The 21,885-nt window shown below is 39.4% G+C and overlaps 2 protein-coding genes across 3 annotated transcripts in view; both read left to right on the plus strand.

Annotated features, from left to right (window-relative positions):
* Nucleotides 1-9,696, plus strand: part of mgat4b (alpha-1,3-mannosyl-glycoprotein 4-beta-N-acetylglucosaminyltransferase B) — a 145,019-nt gene extending 135,323 nt beyond the window's left edge. The window contains exons 13-15 of the mRNA XM_079892680.1: nucleotides 943-1,030; nucleotides 3,630-3,742; nucleotides 8,701-9,696. Coding sequence (XP_079748806.1) covers nucleotides 943-1,030; nucleotides 3,630-3,742; nucleotides 8,701-8,724 — 225 coding nt within the window. The 3' untranslated portion in view covers nucleotides 8,725-9,696. The remainder of the gene's footprint in view (nucleotides 1-942; nucleotides 1,031-3,629; nucleotides 3,743-8,700) is intronic.
* A 5,086-nt stretch (nucleotides 9,697-14,782) lies between these two features.
* Nucleotides 14,783-21,885, plus strand: part of canx (calnexin) — a 30,991-nt gene continuing 23,888 nt past the window's right edge. For both annotated transcript variants that reach the window (XM_079892676.1, XM_079892677.1), the window contains exon 1: nucleotides 14,783-14,874. The gene's annotated coding sequence lies outside the window, so the exon portion shown is untranslated. The remainder of the gene's footprint in view (nucleotides 14,875-21,885) is intronic.

Here is a 21,885-nt window from a genome sequence, read left to right on the forward strand (position 1 = left end):
GGATGTTCTGAGTGGTTGCTAGGTGGTTTGATAAAAGCAAAAGCTGAAATATTAAAAATATTTATGTTGTTTCCACATTAATTTGAAGATGTCAGTTTGAAAATATATTTTTGATTAAAAAATGTGTAATAGATTGAAATACTTTTGACTTTTGCAACCCTGTTACCAATATTTGTTTTGTTTTTTCTTCTCTGAATATAGTTTTAAAGTTGCGAGATGCATATTTAGTCCTTTATAAATGAATGTATCACAGAGTTAGGACTAGCTAGTTTGAGTCCAAATATTGGTTACTGATAAACCCGCATATTCAAGAAACATAATATAAAAGGGTTGAGCTTAACAAAACAGTAGGAGTTGTGTAAAAAAAGGATGAATTGGAAAGAAATCAGTAATTATATTAAATGACAAATCTAATTAATGGCTCTGCATCCCTATTCCTAAACTCATTACTTCAGACCGATGTGTCTTCCAGAAGCTTTGTGGTGCATCATCCCAAAGAGGCACAGAACCACTTTCACAGAGCTTTACCTGGACTGTTCGCTGCAGAACTCAACCCGAGTCTTTAGCCACTTATAAGAAACTGCTGATTCTCTTTTGTCACACCTTCAACCCATTAATACTAACACTTACTATTATATATCTATGTAAAAAACACCTTGCTACGTGTCCTGTGCTGGACTAACTGGGACTGGTCACGGCACTTGTATATTGTTGCCCTGCTGTTAGTTTAATCTGCTAAATAATTAAATATAAATGTATTAATTGAGATCATTTGCAATATGTTTGCTGTTTTTACTGTAAAAACTAGATTATGGGCTAATCTGTTGATAAATGACTTGAGTGTGTGTGTGTGTGTGTGTGTGTGTGTGTGTGTGTGTGTGTGTGTGTGTGTGTGTGTGTTACATGCTGAAACACTCCAACACTTCTGTCCCTCTTGATCAGAATATTCAGTCGGAGAAAGAAGCACTGAAGGAGGGGAGAGAGAAGACGCCGAAGTACCAGCGCACAGAAGACGGCTTCATCAGAATAGGTGAGCGCACACCTGTGAAGCACACACTAACTACAGCAGCAGTATTCATGATTCAGCCCATACACAACACTCATGCTCGGATGAAGCGCGTGATGGCGTAATTGTGGCTTTAAATAAGTTATCTTTTCTGACGGTTTATTCAAACACCTGTCTTGTTTTCACCATCTTGAACCTGTTTACTCATTTATACTATGCAGAATTGATGTAATATCATATGGCGCCATTAAAGCGTCTCCACAGTGACATTCTCCTGAGAGAGCGCCAGTGTTACACTTCTCCAACACTTCAGTTCAACACATGGAAAAGATGTTGGTTTTATTTGGGATTGGGTTGAACGTACCGATTTCTCGACTGCAATTTATTCTCATTTAGATATTGATTCTTAAATCAAAAGAATCAGTCTTTTAGTCAGTGCTGTTTTCAGTTGAACAAAACTTCAGTAAACATTATTTGTAGCTCCTCGCAGTCAATAGTCACAATTAGCTTTGTGCTTTGTTATTTTTGATATGAAACAAAGTCTCAGCTTTTAAATTCTGTCAGTTTCATCACTTAATTCAGTCAGTAAATGTGTGTTTGTGTCTCTTGAAGCGATCATCTCTTCCTCTTTACTAGTTACAGCAGCAAATAAACATCAGTGAACATCAGAAGATACAGAACAACTCACTGAACTCAGTCATGTCTCATGTAATCCATCAATCAGTGTTTCAACCGCAGAAAGACGTCAATAAAACAATATAACGTCATATTTACCTCAGAAAAGCCATTCAGTGATCATAAACTCGATAGTCAGATGGAAAAATAAGGAGCGTTTTGATAAATATATGCACTATATTACATTTTCATTATATTTTGACTTAAACTGTTCCTCTATGTTTGAATAAATCTGTCATGAAAACAAATGTATACATTTCAAAAAACGAATTGGAGCAGTAACATAATGTCATTCAAAAGTTATGACTTTAATATAATAAAAAATGTATATATATGAATCAGTTGTTAATGTGAACCCTTAGCCTAATGTATGGTTTAAACTGGTTCCCGATAAACTTTTTTTTCTCTATTGAAAAAGATTGACGTTTACCTGAGATATATATATAAATGAATCCATATTGAATTTGTGTCAGTAACCAGCCCTAGTGTGAATCATGAATGCTCTCTGTCTTTCTCTTGCTGAACTCACACTCCAAATCCGTGGAGAAAATCCTAGCAGATCTTGGTTCTGAAAAGCCTGAAGTGTTTTTGATCTGTTTGGCTGTCTCCCTCTCATGATTATGATTATGTATGTCTGTCTGATTACTGCGCCTCAGGGTTTATTGAGGCCCGTCCCTCGTGTCAGAGCGTCAGTTTCCCCTTCAGTCATTAATGTGCTGAATATAATCCAAGCAGACGCTTCGGAGCACTGCAGGATCCAGCAAAAATACATGTGAATCATTCAAAATATTTATCATCCAAAGTCAAATGTCATTGTATCCTGCTCTGCTGTGTGTTGGTTTATTTGGTGTGTTTTGTGAGATATTTCACAGGAAATCATGTATGGTACAGTACACTCTCAATGGTGTGTTTTTCAACTTAATTAGTTAAAGCATTAGTTCACTTCCGAATTAACATTTCCTGATAATATACTCATCCAAGAAGATGTTCATGTCTTTCTTTCTTCAGTGGAAAAGAAATGAAGGTTTTTGAGGAAAACACTCCAGGATTGTTCTCCATATAGTGTCTTCAATGGGGTCCAACGGGTCGAAGGTCCAGATGTGAGTTTCAGTGCAGCTTCAAAGTCTCGACACGATCCAGCCGAGGAATAAGAGTCTCATCTAGACAAACCAGCGGACATTTATAACAGAAATAAACATTTATATACTTTTATCCACAAATGCTGGTCTTACACTCGCTGTGATGCGACACACATTACATCATCAGGGTGAAAGGTCAAGCGGGACGTAGGTGTAAGAACAGACCTAAACTCAATCTCATTTTCTCCTCCAGCTTCAAAATCGTCCGATATAGTTATTTTACCTTTTATTTGTTTATTTATTTTGTAAATGGCGTTTGACTTAGTCTTTGCACGTTGGCTTTGTAAAAACTGGGTCTGTTCTTACACCTACGTCCCGCTTGACCTTTCAACCTGATGATGTAATGTGTGTCGCATCACAGCGAGTGCAAGACCAGCATTTGTGGATAAAAGTATATAAATGTTTATTTCTGTTATAAATGTCCGCTGGTTTGTCTAGATGAGACTCTTATTCCTCGGCTGGATCGTGTCGAGACTTTGAAGCTGCACTGAAACTCACATCTGGACCTTCGACCCGTTGGACCCCATTGAAGACACTATATGGAGAACAATCCTGGAGTGTTTTCCTCAGAAACCTTCATTTCTTTTCCACTGAAGAAAGAAAGACATGAACATCTTAGATGATGTGGGGGAGAGAAAATCATCAGGAGATTTTAATTCTGAAGTGAACTAATGCTTTAAAGTATGAAGGTTTGTCCCGATCTGCCTCAGCCTGCTCTTCCGCACATGATCTCAGAAGAGTTGATTGTGTTGATGTGTGTGAGGATCGTGTCATAGTGTGTGTGTGTGTGTGTGTGTGTGTGTCCTCAGGGAGGTTTGAGAACGGGATGGCGGAGGGCGAGGTGGACTCTTCCTTCGGGCCGCTGGAGGCTCTGAGACTCTCAGTGCTGACCGACTCTCCGGTGTGGGTCATTCTCAGCGAGGTACAGCCTCTCACTCACACACACACTCTCACACACAACCTCATTCTCTTCATCTAAAGGAAATATTTATATACAGTGCTATGCATAAGTTTAGACACCCATGCTAAAGTTGACTAAAAAGAGGAATAAAAAATCATCTTTTGGAAACTGAACTTAATGCCTTAATTAAAAAAATTAGGAAAAATCCAACCTTTAAGGACACCAATTTTCTTTGTGAATGAATAATGTATCGTAAATAAATAAATGTTCTTCCTTAAAATACAGGGTGCATAAGTCTGGACACCCCTATGTTAAATTCCCATAGAGGCAGGCAGATTTTTATTTTTAAAGGCCAGTTACTTCATGGATCCAGGATACTATGCATCCTGATAAAGTTCCCTTGGCCTCTGGAATTAAAATAGCCCCACATCATCACATAGCCTTCACCATACCTAGAGATTGGCATGGGGTACTTTCCATAAGATCATCTCTCAATGCAAATCAAACTAGCTATTAGGCTAACTGAAATAAAACCATGCCAATCTCTAGGTATGGTGAAGGCTATGTGATGATGTGGGGCTATTTTAATTCCAAAGGCCAAGGGAACTTTATCAGGATGCATAGTATCCTGGATCCATGAAGTAACTGGCCTTTAAAAATAAAAATCTGCCTGCCTCTATGGGAATTTAACATAGGGGTGTCCAGACTTATGCACCCTGTATTTTAAGGAAGAACATTTATTTATTTACGATACATTATTCATTCACAGAGAAAATTGGTGTCCTTAAAGGTTGGATTTTTCCTAATTTTTTTAATTAAGGCATTAAGTTCAATTTCCAAAATATGATTTTTTATTCCTTTTTTTAGTCAACTTTAGCATGGGTGTCTAAACTTATGCATAGCACTGTATATAACCTGGAATCGAATTCTGGAATCAGATACTTGATATAAAATAATAATTTCAATTCCTCTTATCGATTCCTTTGTGAGCATTTCAATATGACTTTAAACCATGAAACCATCCAGTATACTGATACACACCAGGAGTGTGTGTCAGTATACTGGATCAGTGTGTGTGTCAGTATACTGGATCTGTGTGTGTGTCAGTATACTGGATCAGTGTGTGTGTCAGTATACTGTCAGTGTGTGTGTGTGTCAGTATACTGGATCAGTGTGTGTGTCAGTATACTGGATCAGTGTGTGTATCAGTATACTGGATCAGTGTGTGTGTCAGTATACTGGATCAGTGTGTGTGTCAGTATACTGGATCAGTGTGTGTATCAGTATACTGGATCAGTGTGTGTGTCAGTATACTGGATCAGTGTGTGTGTGTCAGTATACTGGATCAGTGTGTGTGTCAGTATACTGGATCAGTGTGTGTGTCAGTATACTGGATCAGTGTGTGTGTGTCTCAGTATACTGGATCAGTGTGTGTCTCAGTATACTGGATCAGTGTGTGTCAGTATACTGGATCAGTGTGTGTGTCAGTATACTGGATCAGTGTGTGTGTGTCAGTATACTGGATCAGTGTGTGTCTCAGTATACTGGATCTGTGTGTGTGTGTGTCAGTATACTGGATCAGTGTGTGTGTGTGTCAGTATACTGGATCAGTGTGTGTGTGTGTCAGTATACTGGATCAGTGTGTGTGTGTATACTGGATCAGTGTGTGTGTCAGTATACTGGATCAGTGTGTGTGTGTCAGTATACTGGATCTGTGTGTGTGTCAGTATACTGGATCTGTGTGTGTGTCAGTATACTGGATCAGTGTGTGTGTGTCAGTATACTGGATCAGTGTGTGTGTATCAGTATACTGGATCAGTGTGTGTGTGTCAGTATACTGGATCAGTGTGTGTGTCAGTATACTGGATCAGTGTGTGTGTCAGTATACTGGATCAGTGTGTGTGTCAGTATACTGGATCAGTGTGTGTGTGTCAGTATACTGGATCAGTGTGTGTGTATCAGTATACTGGATCAGTGTGTGTGTCAGTATACTGGATCTGTGTGTGTGTCAGTATACTGGATCAGTGTGTGTGTCAGTGTACTGGATCAGTGTGTGTGTCAGTATACTGGATCAGTGTACTGGATCAGTGTGTGTGTCAGTATACTGGATCAGTGTGTGTGTCAGTATACTGGATCTGTGTGTGTGTCAGTATACTGGATCAGTGTGTGTGTCAGTGTACTGGATCAGTGTGTGTGTGTATACTGGATCAGTGTGTGTGTCAGTATACTGGATCTGTGTGTGTGTCAGTATACTGGATCAGTGTGTGTATCAGTATACTGGATCTGTGTGTGTGTCAGTATACTGGATCTGTGTGTGTGTCAGTATACTGGATCTGTGTGTGTGTCAGTATACTGGATCTGTGTGTGTGTCAGTATACTGGATCTGTGTGTGTGTCAGTATACTGGATCAGTGTGTATCTGTGCAGCTCTTAAAGTGACAGCACTAATATTCCTGCCCTATAATAACACTGATCAGACAAAAGACAGAGAAGATTCACTCGTTCTTCACTGAATAACCTTTGCAACTATATTTCTAATGTATATTTTATTAATAAAGTTCAGTGTTATTTTACATTTGATTACAGTTTCTGAACCTGAATACCTGAACATCTTAAACCAATGTTTATTTCAGTCGTATATTTGCTCAGTTGTGTCTATTTGCTGCGATTGCTAATTTATTACGTTATTTTTTAATCACTGAGTGTTAATTGTCTTTAATAATGCTTGAAGTGTATATCAGTTAGTAGGGGTGGAACGGTACACAGAAGTCACGATTCGGTTCGATACGAATACATGTACCGTTCCAGCCCTATCAGTTAGTCTAGTTGTTCTTCTGTGGTGTTTCTAAACCACAGGCAAACGCTCCTCTTGTAAGTGTTCCTGAGCCTGTAGATTAGTGTTCATGATATTCAGATACAATTAAATGTTAAATGCAATTAGACTAAATGTGAATGTTTTTTGGTTTTTTACCATATTGAAATCAAAATCAGGAATCGATAAGAATCGGAATCGATAAGCAGAATCGAAATTTAAATCGTTAAAATTCAAAGATACCAACCCTATACATGTATATATATGCAGACGTGCTCAGAGGTTTACATACACCTGGCAGAATCTGTGCAAATATTGCGGGAAACATGCAAGTGTCTTCTGTTGGTTCTGAAGGGCAGTACTAAATGAAAAACAGTGATATTTAAACAAAATAAGACAAATTTGTACATCTTCATCCTGTTCAAATGTTTTCACCCCCTGCTTTTAATGCATCGTGCTTATATGTATATATATTTTTTATTTGTATATATATATATATATATATATTTGCTTTAAGAATAGTTTTAACTTTGTGGTTTTTCCTAGAGGGTCTTCTGAGTAACTGTTTGTAGTGTTAAATGAACTCAAAAAATTCATGAAACTGAAAAGTTAGCAAAAAAAAGACCTCAATATTTTTTGTCACGAAGGAAAATAATGCTATTACAGTGTTCTCCGTTGTAAAATCGAACACTTTTTTTTATCAATGGCACTTCTGACTATATATTATATATATTTTTATATATATTTTTGTATCATTATATCAGGTAAAAATGTCAATGTCAGCTTTATTTTTATGGCTACAAGATTCTGTACAATATATCAAAAGCTCATCAAAATTAGAGCATATACAACATAATAGATTACAAACACAGACAAGAGCAGAAATTACACAGATCAGCTATGATCAAAAACAGAGGAATTAGATTTACTGTATTTAGAGTTTTACACATAGTAAATCAGTAAAAAGCAACAAAATATTATATAACTGTGAGATAATATACAGTATAAGGCACTGGATTTTACTTTATATTTATTTCTGTTATAATTTAATATAATTTAACTGTAATGTATAATATTAACTGCCATTAACTTCTGAAAGAGGCTCTTCTGCTCATCAAAGCTGCATTTATATGATCAATATACAGTAAAACAGTGAATTATTATTATAATATAAATCATCTGTTTTCTATGTGAATATCTAGTAAAGTGTAATTTATTCCTGTGATCAAAGCTGTATTTTCAGCATCATTACTCCAGTCTTCAGTGTCACATGATCCTTCACAAATCACTCTAATATGAGGATTTGATGATCAAGAAACATTTATGATTATTATCAGTGTTGAAAACAAGTTTTTCCTATGGAAACCCTGATACACTTGATACAGTATTCCTTGATGAGTAGAAAGTTGGGAAAAACAGAATTGATTTGAAATATAATCTTTTGTGACTTCATAAATGTCTTTACCGTCACTCATTTTGATCAATTCAGTGCATCCCTGAATAAATACAATTTTATTTTATATTAATTTGTTACAATGTATACATAATTTTATTTGTATATTATATATTGGTAACACTTTACAATAATGTTTCATTTGTTAATGTTAGTTAACTACCTTAGAAACATTGACTATGAATGAACAACACTTCTTCAGCATTTATTAATCTTAATGTTAATTTCAGCATTCACTAATACATTATTAAATCAAAGGTTGTATTTGTTAACATTAGTAAATGCACTGTGAACTAACATGAACAATGAACAGCTTAACTAACATTAACAAAGATGAATAAATACAGTAATAAATGTATTGCTTATAGTTAGTTCATGTTAGTAAATACAGTAACTAATGTTAACTAATGAACCTTATTGTAAAGTGTTACCCATATATTTTATCATTTGTATTTTGATTATATGCATTTTGTCCTTTTCTGTTGTACATATAGCCCAGTGTCCCCACGTCATGTGCAAACACACACTCACAGTTCCCTCTCTCTCCCCCCCTCTCTCTCTCTCTCTCTATCTATCTATCTATCTATCTCTCTCTCTCTCTCCTTCTCTCTCTCTCTCTCTCTCTCTCTCTCTCTCTCTCTCTCTCTCTCCTTCTCTCTCTCTCTCTCTCTCTCTCTCTCTCTCTCTCTCTCTCTCTCTCTCTCTCTGTGTCCAGATGTTCATCAAGAAAGCGGAGTGACTGATGTTCATCAACACCTGTGTGTGTGTGTTGAGCTCTCTCTGGTGCGGGACGACCAGCTCTCTCTCTGCTCCACACACACCGGTCCTGTAGCGCCGCCTGCTGGACACAGCAGAGGATCACACACACACACACACACACACACACACACACACAGACTGATGATGATGATGACGACACTGTCTTTTGTAAACTGTATTTATATGTACATAAGCTCACGGCTGAGCTCCTGTAATTACACTGGTCTGTCGTCACGGGCTCCTGGACGCTCTCGCCCGTCTCACACACACTTGGACTTCGACTAATGCTGCTTTTGGAGTGGAGGACTCTTCTTAATTTCCTACTCGACATTTGATTTTCAAAGTTCAGTTTGTGTTGTACATTAGTTGGCACATGCTTCTGTTTAGGCTACTCCAAAAGGTGTGTATTTATTGTATTTATGAGGATACATGCAGAGTACACACACGTGCTAGAGATGTGTTAGTTCTGCACAGGCGTGTGTTTCCAAAGTCCGTCCACAGAGACGCAAGAGGAACGTCTATTGTAACTAGAGTATGCTGCTGATCTCTTCTGTTCATTAAATCAATCAATCATTTCATTTATACAGACACTTTATTATTATTGGTTGCACTTTATTTCAAAGTGAAGTACATTGTACTCATATAAGTACTGAGTGATATTAATGAACTATGTACTGTAGTTACGGTTTGGTTAATTATGCATAATTTACAGTCGTTCCGTGTCAAATCAACCAGATTTCAGAAACTTCCCAGCTCAAATTTACATTTTGTTATTATTTTTTCTGAAGAAAGACAAACATAAATAGTGATGAAAGCCAAGATATTAAATATATCACAGATGTATATTTACTGAGTAATCCATTATTTTGTAGAGAGGTTAAAATGACAGTTTTCACCAGAGATTTGGTGCCAGATTACAGTGGTGTAGAAATGACTTTAGAAAGATGGCGGCATCATTATTTCATTATTCCACAGAGATTGGCTGGTCTATTAGTGAAATATGTTGACTTCATCAATCCTTGTTTCATTATTCGCCAACGGTGACGGTTCAAAAATGGGGGAAAGCACTTCTTGTTTTGTTTTTGCCTCAGGTTTGCATGCCTGTAACTCAAGACGTATTAAAGATATCTTGATATCATTTTAGATTCTGGTTCTCAACAAACTTTTCTTTTAGCATCTTCATTTTAAAGGTCCTCGATGGTTCAACCCCAGAGATATGGAGATCTTAATGTGGCTCAGTGAGTAAAATAGTGAATTGTGCACATGTTCAGTGGCCAAAACCCAAACGTGGGCCACTTACTCAGATACTCAGTATCATAACTACAAGTTTCCACATTGACATCCCAATATCTCTGGGATTGAACCATCGAGGGCCTTAAAAATGAAGATCTCAAAAGAAAAGTTTCATAAGAACAAGATTCTAAGAGGACATTAAGATATCTTTATCACTTCTTGAGTTACAGGCATGTAAACTTTGGGAAATGTTTGTTTTGTGCACTCAGAGACGTGTGTTGTGTTCAGTTGTCTTGATCGAGGGAAACTAGATCCATAGTTTCAGTGTTATTTGTTCTTCAGGCATTCTTCTTTAAACACAATAACTACCGGCTGTTTGAAATGTTACCTACATTTGGTTCTTGACCACTGAAAATCAAATTCAACAATTTGAACATGGAGCTGCTTTGAGATCCCAATATCTATGGGATTGAACTATAGAGCCTGATAAAAATGAAGATTACAAAAGAAAAGTCCATTAAGAATGGGGATTTAGAAGGATATTAAGATATCTTTAATACTTTTAGAGTTACAGGCATAACAACGTTATAAAAACACTCAGACAGGTTAAGTTCAATGCAACTGAGCTGATAGAAAACACAAGATACATTTCTCTATGCAAAGTGGCCCACGTTTGGGTTTTGACCACTGAAGATGTGTACAATTGACCATTTTACTCACTGAGCCGCATTAAGATCTCCATATCTCTGGGGTTGAATCATCGAGGACCTTTAAAATGAAGATACCAAAAGAAAAGTTTAAGAACCAGAATCTAAAAGTATATTAAGATAGGAGTTACATGCATGCAAACTTGAGGCAAGTGTTTTTAGCCATTTTTGAGCGGTCACTGTTGGCATATAATGCAACACAGATTGATAAAGTCAACAGATTTCACTAATAGATCTACAAATCTAAAAATAAAACAATGATGCTGCTGTCTTTCTAATGTCATTTGTCCATCCCTATAATCTGGCTCCAAATAGCGGATTACTCAGTAAATATACAGGGTGGGCCATTTATATGGATACACCGTAATAACATGGGAATGGTTGGTGATATTAAAGTCCTGTTTGTGGCACATTAGTATATGTGAGGGGGCAAACTCCTCAAGATGGGTGACCATGGTGGCCATTTAGAAGTCCACAAACAGGACTTTAATATCACCAACCATTCCCATGTTATTACGGTGTATCCATATAAATGGCCCACCCTGTACATCTGTGATATTTAATATTTGGGCTTTCATCACTATTTATGTTTGTATTTCTTCAGAAAAAATATGAACAAAATCAAAAATGTGATCTGGTTGAGTTGACACGGAATGACGTGTAACTACGTCACCTCACATTAAAGCGTTCCCTCGTGTTTTTCTTCTCAGTGAGGACAGGTTACAGGTGTGTTCTCGCGGTGTGTTCTCCTGGCTGAATGTGCCGCAGTGCAGAGCTCATGTGAGAGACAGGACCGTTCTCACGGTTATGAACAAACGTTCCTCCAGTAGCCTAACGAGAAGCTTTTCAAAGTCTTTAATCATGTTCTCAAAACAGAAGTAGGCTACAAGAACATGTGAAGAGATGCAAAGGCCTCCAAGTCCGTCTAAAGTGTTTGTTTAATATTAACATTTGTATCAGGCTCCTATGTTTCTACCTAAGGACCGGCATTATGAACGGGCTGAGGGGGTTTAGTGAGTCTGAAGTGAGTATTGATGAGCGAGAGCATTCAGTCAATATTGTCATCTCATTTGTGACATTAGGTGGCTTTCAGAGGCGTTTGCATCGATGGTCTTCACATATACATCCTTCATGGGAGTTTTTTCTGAAACGGTTTCTTTAGACGTTAATCGAACGTTTTTTAAATGTTTCAGAACGTTCGAAAGTAGCGTTCCCATGATAACGTCATGACGTCATCACCAAGAATGTTTTGAATGTTCAGAGAATATTTCCATAACGGACCCGTTCAGCTCAGTGTCTGTCAGTGCACGGGTGTTTGCACACTGTCTGATAACAGAAATGATTAATGTGCAGTCAGATGCTGCACACGGGCTCTGAACGATCTCCGTTTAGTTTATGAAACACTTCTGTACAGCAGCTCAGCCCTGAGTGTTAGAGGAGGACCAGCGCGTTTCAGGAGATCTGGAGCAGAAGAAAGAAAGAAAGAAACAGAAGATTTGTGCAGAACATCACGTGACCCTCGGCATCAGTCACGTGACTCGCGACGGCTTCACTGTCGCTTCATCGCTTTCTCCTGATTGGCCGGTTTGATCCATAAACTCAGATGAGCATGTAATGCGCAGCTGAATTAAATAAAGTCAAAGTCCAAACTTGACTTCAGTGTTTATATGCTGTTAAACAGCAAAGTAGGAGAGAGTGGGGCACAACCTTACCCTTTCTCAGTTTGTGGAGGCTAGATCTGCTTAGGCTTCAGAGTATTATTATTTTTCCCTCATTCATTTCACACTAGTACAATTATGTGGTTATGTTTCATTAATACAGTGTTTACTCTTTCCTTGATTTACCCTGAAAGAATGTAAGTGAGTGTGACAACATGCCCCATAGGTGGAGTACATTATTATAACACGACCATATGACAGATTAAAATATTATCTGATCTAATCAAAGAATATACTAGACAAACTAAAATATTTTCTCAATAAAATACAATTATTAACTTTTTCGTATAAAATAATGGCACTTTTTAATAATTAAAAATAAAATAAAAAATTGACAACAAATTCGTGGGAAAACACAGCTATACAGCACAGTTCAACACTAATAGCCTAATAATTACAGAACATTGACACTCAGTCTTTATTCACATTTTTCTCATTGTTTCTCAATAGAATTGATAAAAGTCTAGAATAGAATATCATAGTTCTAATAGAGGCTCATTGTAACGCAGTGTGACAACATGCCCCGGTTCAAACCCTGCTAGTGTCTTCTGCTGTTAGATCAGCATCACCTGTTAAATAACAGATATAAGATTAAAATAACACCAGATTTGTCTAATTTTAAATAAACACAAAAAACAGAGATGAAAAATTAACATAAGAAATTTACTTTGCTATATGGTCAACTAAATGTTCAGTGATATCTTCCAAAGATTTCTGAATGTTAATTTTTTTCTCTATATAGTGTTGATATGGCAACTATAATACACTAAGTTTGGTCATGCATGTGTGGAAGTGTTTAAAACAAGTGATAATAAATCGAGATACGAATGATATCCTACTATCGAATCACTTGTGTCTGTGAATGCATCTGCCCCTCCAGCACAGTTTCTGTGAGACTAACCGTGTTTATGGAGCGAGTGAACTCGTCTCGCTCTACCGGTCTCACCACTGATGATGATGATGATGAAGATGATGATGATGCTCACCTGAAACACTGCAGGTGTGTCCTGAACACTGAGCTCAGTTTCACTCGCAGAACAAGAAACCAGATATCAATTCACATTTATTTGAACAGCGCTTTTCACAATACACATCATTTAAAGCAGCTTTACAGTTTAGACTGATCTGATGTCAGTTATCTACACACTGAACCCTGTGAAACCCACACCAGTGCTTCCACGAAGGGACAGTTCACCCGAAAACCATCACTGTTCCACACCTGGACGAGCTTCTTCTGCTGAACATGTGACTTCCACATGGGGAAATACCACTGAAGTCAGTGCGGTTCATCAACTGTTTAGCTACCAACATTCTTCACAATATCTTCTTTTGTGTTCAGCAGAAGAAACACATTCAGGTTTGGGGCAACTAAATGATGAAGGTGTACTGTCCCTTTAAGGGATGAAGATTTAATACCATTTACTGTAACTTCCTTTTATTAGATATTTTGAGAAATGTCTCTGGTTTTTATTACTGTTTATATATATACAATGGGAGTCAGTGGTTATAAAGCTATTGCTGGTGATGTTACACAGATGCGATAAGATCATAATCTCAGTGCAGTGTGATTATATTACTGTCAGTTCATAGTGACTCTACATTCACAGTTATTTGCTCAAAATACCAAAGATTTTATAGTGATGTTGTACTAAATGAAGGTATCTCTCTGTGTATTAGACACAATCATCCTCGAAAGAGAAAAGAAAGCGTTACATTTGTCTACAAATCTAATTTTATTGAATTCAAACATTTAGGCAGAAGCCTTTATGACAAACAAATTTTGTCAAAATCTTTGAATGCTATAAAATGTAATGTAGGTGAGCTGTGGGTGTTTGATTGTTTTATAAATATTAGTCATATTTTTCTTTCTTTCTTTTTTATGCGTTGGTTTTAAAGATTTACAAATACAGCCAAAAAGGTGTGTTAATAAACAAAACAAACGAACAAAAATATATATATATATATATTAAAGTTCATTAAAAAGTTAGCAAATACTTACAGTTTTAAAAATATGAAATACTTAATGAAAATGCTCATACCTACAACGTATGCACTAAATTAAATATTAGAAGTATCAGATTGATTAAATAATATTCCTTATGATAAGGCATGTCATAAGTGAGAAAAAATAAAGAATTTAACACTTTTGAAAGCTAGTCATGAACTGATCCTCATATTAAATCCGTCATCTTTCGCTTCTGCTGTGATGTGTCCAATGCGCGTGTATTTCCGTGTACGCCTCGGCCAATCAGCGGCGTCCACGAGGTGCAGGTCGGAGGCGGAGACCACAGTCTGTGACAGACGTCAAATCTGACCAATCATCATCGCGCAGGGTCTAAGAGGCGTGCCCACGCTGAACTCCGCAGCCAATCGGATCGTGCGGGAGGCGGGGCCTGTGTGTGGGGATTCATCGTCCACAGCCACACGTGACGCGCTGTAGTCGCAGGCGGAGAGCTGTATCAGTGAGCACGGGTGAGTACACTACACCGCAAACACCAGCTTTACCACACCTGTGTGCCTTTCTGCGCACCTGCAGAGTGTTTAGCGATGGGGTATTGCAAGAAAGCGGGGATATATGGAGGGTAAAAAGGAGAGTAAGTGCGTTGACCTGAAGGCTAGTTGGTCAGCTAGCCGCTTGAGCTAAGCTAACAGATGCAGGTGTCATGTCAGAAAAGCTGAACTCCTCATTGAAAGCTGCTTCATGTCGTTGAGAGTGTGTTTTGATCGCGAGATGGATGTGTGCTCGTGTCTAATGCTGGAGCTGCCGGCAGAGGTCTTCTCCAGTGGATGAAGTTAGTCGAGCTCGCGCTGACTGATGCGATGAGTGCGCTTTAAATCAGTACCTGTGAGGTTCAGTTCATCTTCCCATGAAGCCTCGCGTGTGCATACAAGCGTGTGTGTGTAACTAAAGTTAGATGCAGGTGTTAGAGAGCCAGTTCACATCGATCAGCCTCGCATACAGTGATCAAATGTCACTCCACACAGTCTTTTGCTTTCAGTTTAAGTTTGTGCATGGATGTTTCTGGAAAGCGTGGCTGTGGGAGGGATAGGACACGGACAAGCCAGACCGGCTGAACTAGAGCAGCACATGTCAGTTAACCCGTCACTTCCGGCCTAGGGGAGAAGGGCACGCGAGACACTTAATGAGGTTTGGTCTGATTAAAACAGAAGTCGTCTTATTTCCTTGTGCGTGTGTGTGTGTGTGAGGAATCATGCAACTCATGCCAGCAAGGAAATGGTTGTCGTGACCCCTTGTTAACATGTAACTGTGTGTTCAGATTCTGGCACATCAGATGTAGAGCTCAACTTTGACCTATAGCTACATATTTAACCCAAAGATGACATTCTCTCGGTGTGAACGCTCTTCTAGAAGTGCGACACTGTTCCTCTGTGAACGGGTCACGCCAATTATCTACAGAGATTTATCTCTCCACTTTTATGGCCTGTGTCCTGCTCCGAGGCGTCGCGTCACGCCTCACTGGTGCACTCTGGGAAGGTTGTGTGTGTGTGTGTAGAAGGTCTGTGGTACCTTCCCCCATCGACTCAAGCCCAGATCTGTGAGTGCAGTCGAGTGTAAAGAGGCTTAACCGTGTGTCTGGAAGTGTGTGTGTGTGTTCACTGTTGGGTGCCCAGCTGAACGCACCCCTGTTTGGACCCCCGTTAAACAAGCACTGTGTGTTTAAACCACCGATATAATGTACGGTCTAACAGTTATCGTCTCAGAAACACTGTCAATATGGAGATCAAGTCTTGTATTAGCCTGAAAGCATGCGTTTTAAAGGTGTCTTTATGCCTCTTTCACAAGATGTATATAAATCTGTGGTGTCCTCAGAATGTGTCTGTGAAACTTCAGCTCAAAATACCAGATCATTTATTATAGTTGGTCAAATTTGCCCCTTTTTGGGTGTGAGCAAAAACATGTTGTTTTTGTGTGTGTCCCTTTAAATGCAAATGAGCTGATGCGTTAGAACTGGTGTCTGTTGTCGCTTGAGGAACCAAATGTCGGCTGGTGTGTGTAAACGTGCAGATTAAGGGCCGTAATATTATAATAAGATCCTCTTCTTGCGTCAGAAGGAGAGAGAAATCTGATCGGAGAGAAAGAGGCTTGCAGAGAAAGGCTCACCAAAACAAACTGGGTTTCACTTTGTTTTCTGTGTTGGTAGAAGCACAGGGGACCTGATTATAGCACTTACACACGGGAGAAGGTCAGATTTACATGATATGTCCCCTTTAAAGACTTGCCAGTTTATTCTCATGCTGTTCTGACATGAGCTTCTCTGAGCGCCGACACTAAAAGTGCATTAAGTTCTCTTTAGCTCGTCTTATTGAGCTTAAATACTCATGCTTTACATAAACACAGTCATTAATGTCTTAAGTAAAGATGCGTCAAAATCAATCAAAACCCACAGCCAATCAGAACAGCGTGTGGGTGGAGTCAGTCAATCAGAACAGCGTGTGGGCGGAGTCAGCCAATCAGAACAGCGTGTGGGCGGAGTCAGCCAATCAGAACAGCGTGTGGGCGGAGTCAGCCAATCAGAGCAGCGTGTGGGCGGAGTCTCGCGGCGAGTGCGCGGCACCAGAGAGTAATCTTGACGCACTCGCAAGAAAATGGATAAGTGCTCCATAATCAAATTCACAAATATTACACCATTTAAACATTATTAAAATACATAGGCTGAGTTACTAAAACCATCTTTGTCAAAGAATACACTTGTTTGTTCACAGTTTGAACGTTCTTGTTTCCATTTGTTTAATTTCAGGATCTGAGGTGAATTATCCACTATTGCTTTTACAGCCTCAAAGCTGGAGCACTAAATGATATTCAGAGTCACATGACACGCTTTTAACATTAAATAAAGCACATAAACAGCACCTGAGATTATCATCGCCACACTTTGTGTTTGTTGTTCCAGCGCGACGACACAGAAAAATAGAAACCGTTTCTGACATATAATCGTCGCGTGTCGCCGTCGCGGCGGGTTAGGACACACACTCTGATGAACACGGAGAAGAAGCTTTAATCGCGCGGCGCGTGTAGTTAGCACACGGTGTCAGTGCCAGAAGCCTGTCCGCTGAGGGCGATGTCTGGCGGCTCTAATGTGTGTATCAGCAGAGCAGATCTGGGTCTGAAGACGCTCACTGTCAGTCAGCTCTGCCTCGTCCAGGCCCAGATGTGTGTGTTATGGGGCGTGATGGACTCAGGCCAGTCCAGACCCGCTCGAGGAGTGAGTGACGGCCCAGACCCGCTCGAGGAGTGAGTGACGGCCCAGACCCGCTCGAGGAGTGAGTGACTGATCGGCTGAGAGTGGACGATTAACTGAAGGGTTGGTGGCCACTCGTGTCAATCACTGCTGGAGCCGTGTCAAAGTCTCATTATTTCTCGCTGAGTTAATGTGAGAAAGTGTGTCAGTTTAATTTCAGGACTTCTCAGTCCAAATGTTTTTAAATAACTGAAAGAAAGAAAGTGATGTAAAATGAATAGGGATGCACTGAAATGAAATAAATTTACACTTACAAATTACAATAATAAAAAAGTATTGGCGGGTCACACTTACACAATCATAATTGGCCAAGGGAATTGCAATCGGCTCATCTCTAAGAATCAAGCGGGCCTCATTGAGGAGGTGTGCAGATGCTGGAGTCTCTCTTCACCGCTAGTTCTGCTGACGTCTCGCGTTGGTTCAGCTCAGATGCTAATGTTCTCTCCAGATTAGCTTCACAGTGCTGATGGTGGAGGGCTGGTGTGTGTAATCGCTCTTCCCCCACAGATGAGCAACAGATGGGTCAGGACTGGATCCTGTGACCCCGTGACCCCTCTACAATACACACACACACACACACACACACTGTGAAACCCCAGGGATCCTCGACTCAAGTGTCCTGTTCTTAAACATCAGCCTCAAGTGAAATTCTCTGGTCAGTTCAGAGAGGTTTAACTCTTTCCCCGCCAGCGTTTTAAGTTGCTAGCCTTTTTGATCATTCACAAAACGTTCAGAAAAGAAAGAACAGAGCCTAGAGCTGTGAGATTAATCATTAAAAGATCACAATCGGCATTTCAAACACACACTCGATGTTATTCCACAGCGATTCGGCTCTTATGTCTATTAAACCTCTGATCACAGGGACGTTCAGATCTGTGTTCTGATCCAGAGATTGTCATGTATAGATATGAAACCGCTTCATAAACAGTCTTTTCAACCTCACCGTATCATTATTTCTGTCTTACAATAGTTCAGATTATCACAGAAGCACTGGGATAAAAGTTATTAGTTCAGATGTAAACACTGATGTCGATTACAACAATAAAATGATCATTATTGTGATATAATGTTCCTCGATAAATCGATAACAAGAGTTTGAAATAATGTGTATGCACCAAAAGCGTAACGAAACAGCGCTATAAATGACTGGAGAAGTGTAAAGAATTAAAAAAACATGAAGTGTTTGTCATTTTCTGACAATAACGAGTTGTTTAAAACCACAGTTAACGATCTGTTTTCACATAGGAGCGAAAATCTGCCTTTAAACTCAAAGGAAATCTGACATTTATCTATCAGCTAATATGGAGAATTTGATCGTGATCGTTTCCCCTCCGCTTGCAGCCTCACACCAGTAGGTGGCGACCAGTGACTGCTACAAAATATATTTGTCATTGAATCATTCTAGAGATTTGTTAAAGCTACACTGTGTGATTTTTACCCCCATCTAGCGGTGAAATTGTATATGACTACCCAGTGAATATTAGTTTCTGTTCCTCTCAATTCCGAGGGCGTTTTAACTCCTACGGTGGCCGCATTATTCCAAGATTAACATGGCTTCCAGTTATCCACTTCGTCCATGACAATAATAAACAATACGTCTAAAATGAATAAAACTACAGGACAGATGTCAGGAGGTAAACGTCACCCTTGGAATCGGCTATCCCAGCATAATCAGATTAGGCTAACGTTACAATGTGTACAAAGTAAAAGCAATTAAAAATAACTAAAATTTACTGTGTCCTTTTTTTATATAGCTTAAAAAATTGCGCCTTTAAAACTATTCATCACCTGTGATTCGTCGCAGCACAGATTTATGTTACAAGGTAAACAATACTTTTTCACCATTGACGCGAGGATGAAGTTATACTAGAGGTCGTTCTGGCGTTATGCACAACCATGCTATGGTTAGACAAGCAACTATAAAACTTCGAATTTACACAAATGAATTACAACAGGCTGAATTACCTGTCGAGAAGAAAGCAGGCAACCTCGGCGTCCGTTTTAAAATCTTTTCTCCTCATGAGCTCTTTCCATCTGGGAAAAGTTACTCCAATATTGACTTTGGTCTTGCTGATTTGTCTGTCGCGTTGACGTTTTAATTCTCTCTTTCAAATGTGAGCATGCGCACACACACACACACACACACACACACCACTATCTTTCAAATCTGCCGGCACTCGCGAGTAATCTCCCCCTCGCATTCGTCACGGTGTCACTGAGTGAAAAACGCAAAAGGCGAAGCTTGAATTTACTGGTATGCCCCTCTTTGGCTAATGTAGTTTCAAGATGGAGGGGCAACATGGCGACCGGCATTCGAACCCCTCACCCGTATGTACTTTCAATGGCAGATTATAAACTTACGAGAATACTTTATTACTTGAAAGAAGTAAATATACATTAATGAGCACATATATTTTTGAAAGAACTAAGTGTTTTTTGCTAAGAATCAACTAAAAAAGTTACACAGTGTAGCTTTAAACACTGATTCATCCAGTAATGAGACAAGTGAACACTTCATGATCGAGTCATTCACTCAAACTGAATTAAAAAAAAATCTAAATTAACTAATTATTTTAAACAAAGAATGTGTGATTCTCAATTTCTCCAGAATCGTGCAGCGCTAACAGAGCCTCTGCTTTTAAATAATAAACACATTTTATTCTATCTTCAGTCATTCCTCATCAACACGTGCAGTGTTTTGTTTGTAAGGCTGGAGGAGTGTGTGTGTGTGTGTGTTTTGTTTGTAAGGCTGGAGGAGTGTGTGTGTGTGTGTTTCCGTGGTTGTGTTGTGTTTTGAGTGCCATGGTGATGTTGCAGGTTCAGTGTGTCAGTAATCCTGAGTGTGTTGAGCTCATAACCACTGCGGTGTGTGTGGTGTTTAACTGATGAAGGCTCACGGACGCCCCTGAGGACACACACACACACACACACTGGAGACGGGACTGAAACTGAGCTCATATATTGGTCATCAGAGTATTTAGATCGGCTTCAGATGATTCTTCAGCGACTGGTGGCGAGTGCAGCGGGGAAACGATCGCTTTATCCACATTTTCTGGTAAAGTGCTGGTTAGTTACAGAGGAGTGTGTGTTTGCATGTTAATGTGTGTGTGTGCGCGCCGGTTGTTTGTGTAATCTGATTGTGGTAAATCTTATTAAAGAAAAGGGCTGATGCTGCAGGGCTCCGCCTCTCTGCCGTCGCCGTGGCGACTGGAGTCATGGGCACTATGGGATGGCAACTGCAGGCCGGCGTTTGCATCAGCCAGTGTAGCTGTCGTGTGTGTGTCTCTAATAAGACCATAGAAATGAGGACTTCTACTGACGTTAGTTTGAAACTATGGCTCCCTTTCTCAAAACTCTACACACACACAACACACACAAGACGCAAAACATCACACATCTCTTTCATGAGCAAACACTTCATTCAAAGCTATATTAATTGTCTAGTAACTCTACACACAAACATCAAATGATTAGCCACACACACGCCAAACTCCACACGGATGTGAAAGTTTTTTACACTAGCGAACTGAGTGTGAAGCACGTAATGAGCTTGTAGTTTTGCAGGTCCGGCACGTGAGTGAGTGTTTCACTGAGTGAGCCTCGATGAACACTTTTAGTGTCTGAGCAATATCTTAAAAACTGTAAGCCGTGCTGTGATTGGGTTAGTTCACTTCATATGTCCTGCTAATGATGAAGTCCTGATGTGTTGATGATTAGAGACGATTTGATTCACTGACTCTTGATTCCATTTGATTCACTGACTCTTGATTCCATATTGATTCATTTGAAAAGGCATCAGGTAGGCTTTGTTACTCTTGTTACTTTTAATATGAAACTAAGTTTGTGGTCATTGGATAGAAGACTCCCTGCGAATAATGTTAGTGAAGTTTTGTTCACTGTGCCGATTGAGCGTGTTGAATTGGCGGCGGAGTCTTTTCTCCTCTATTGTGTCGTATATCTGAGTGAAACGAACGAGCAGATGTGGGCGGGGCTTGATTGTGTCTGTGGGGAGTTGATTGGATGGTTGTGGTTTGCTATTGGCTGATCTCATGTGAGTGACAGGTTACAGCTCCGCCCTCGTCATCAGAGAAGAGATGCTGCAAGAGGAACTTATTCTGAGTCGAGATTACCAGGAACATGAGTTTAATGTGATTCAGCATTAGTATTATTATGGGCTTGACTTATGCCTGCACTGATTGAACTGTGTTCTGTAGAGCTGCTA

Source organism: Squalius cephalus, assembly GCF_949319135.1.
Source record: "Squalius cephalus genome assembly, chromosome: 14".
In the NCBI taxonomy this organism is placed as follows: Eukaryota; Metazoa; Chordata; class Actinopteri; order Cypriniformes; family Leuciscidae; genus Squalius; species Squalius cephalus.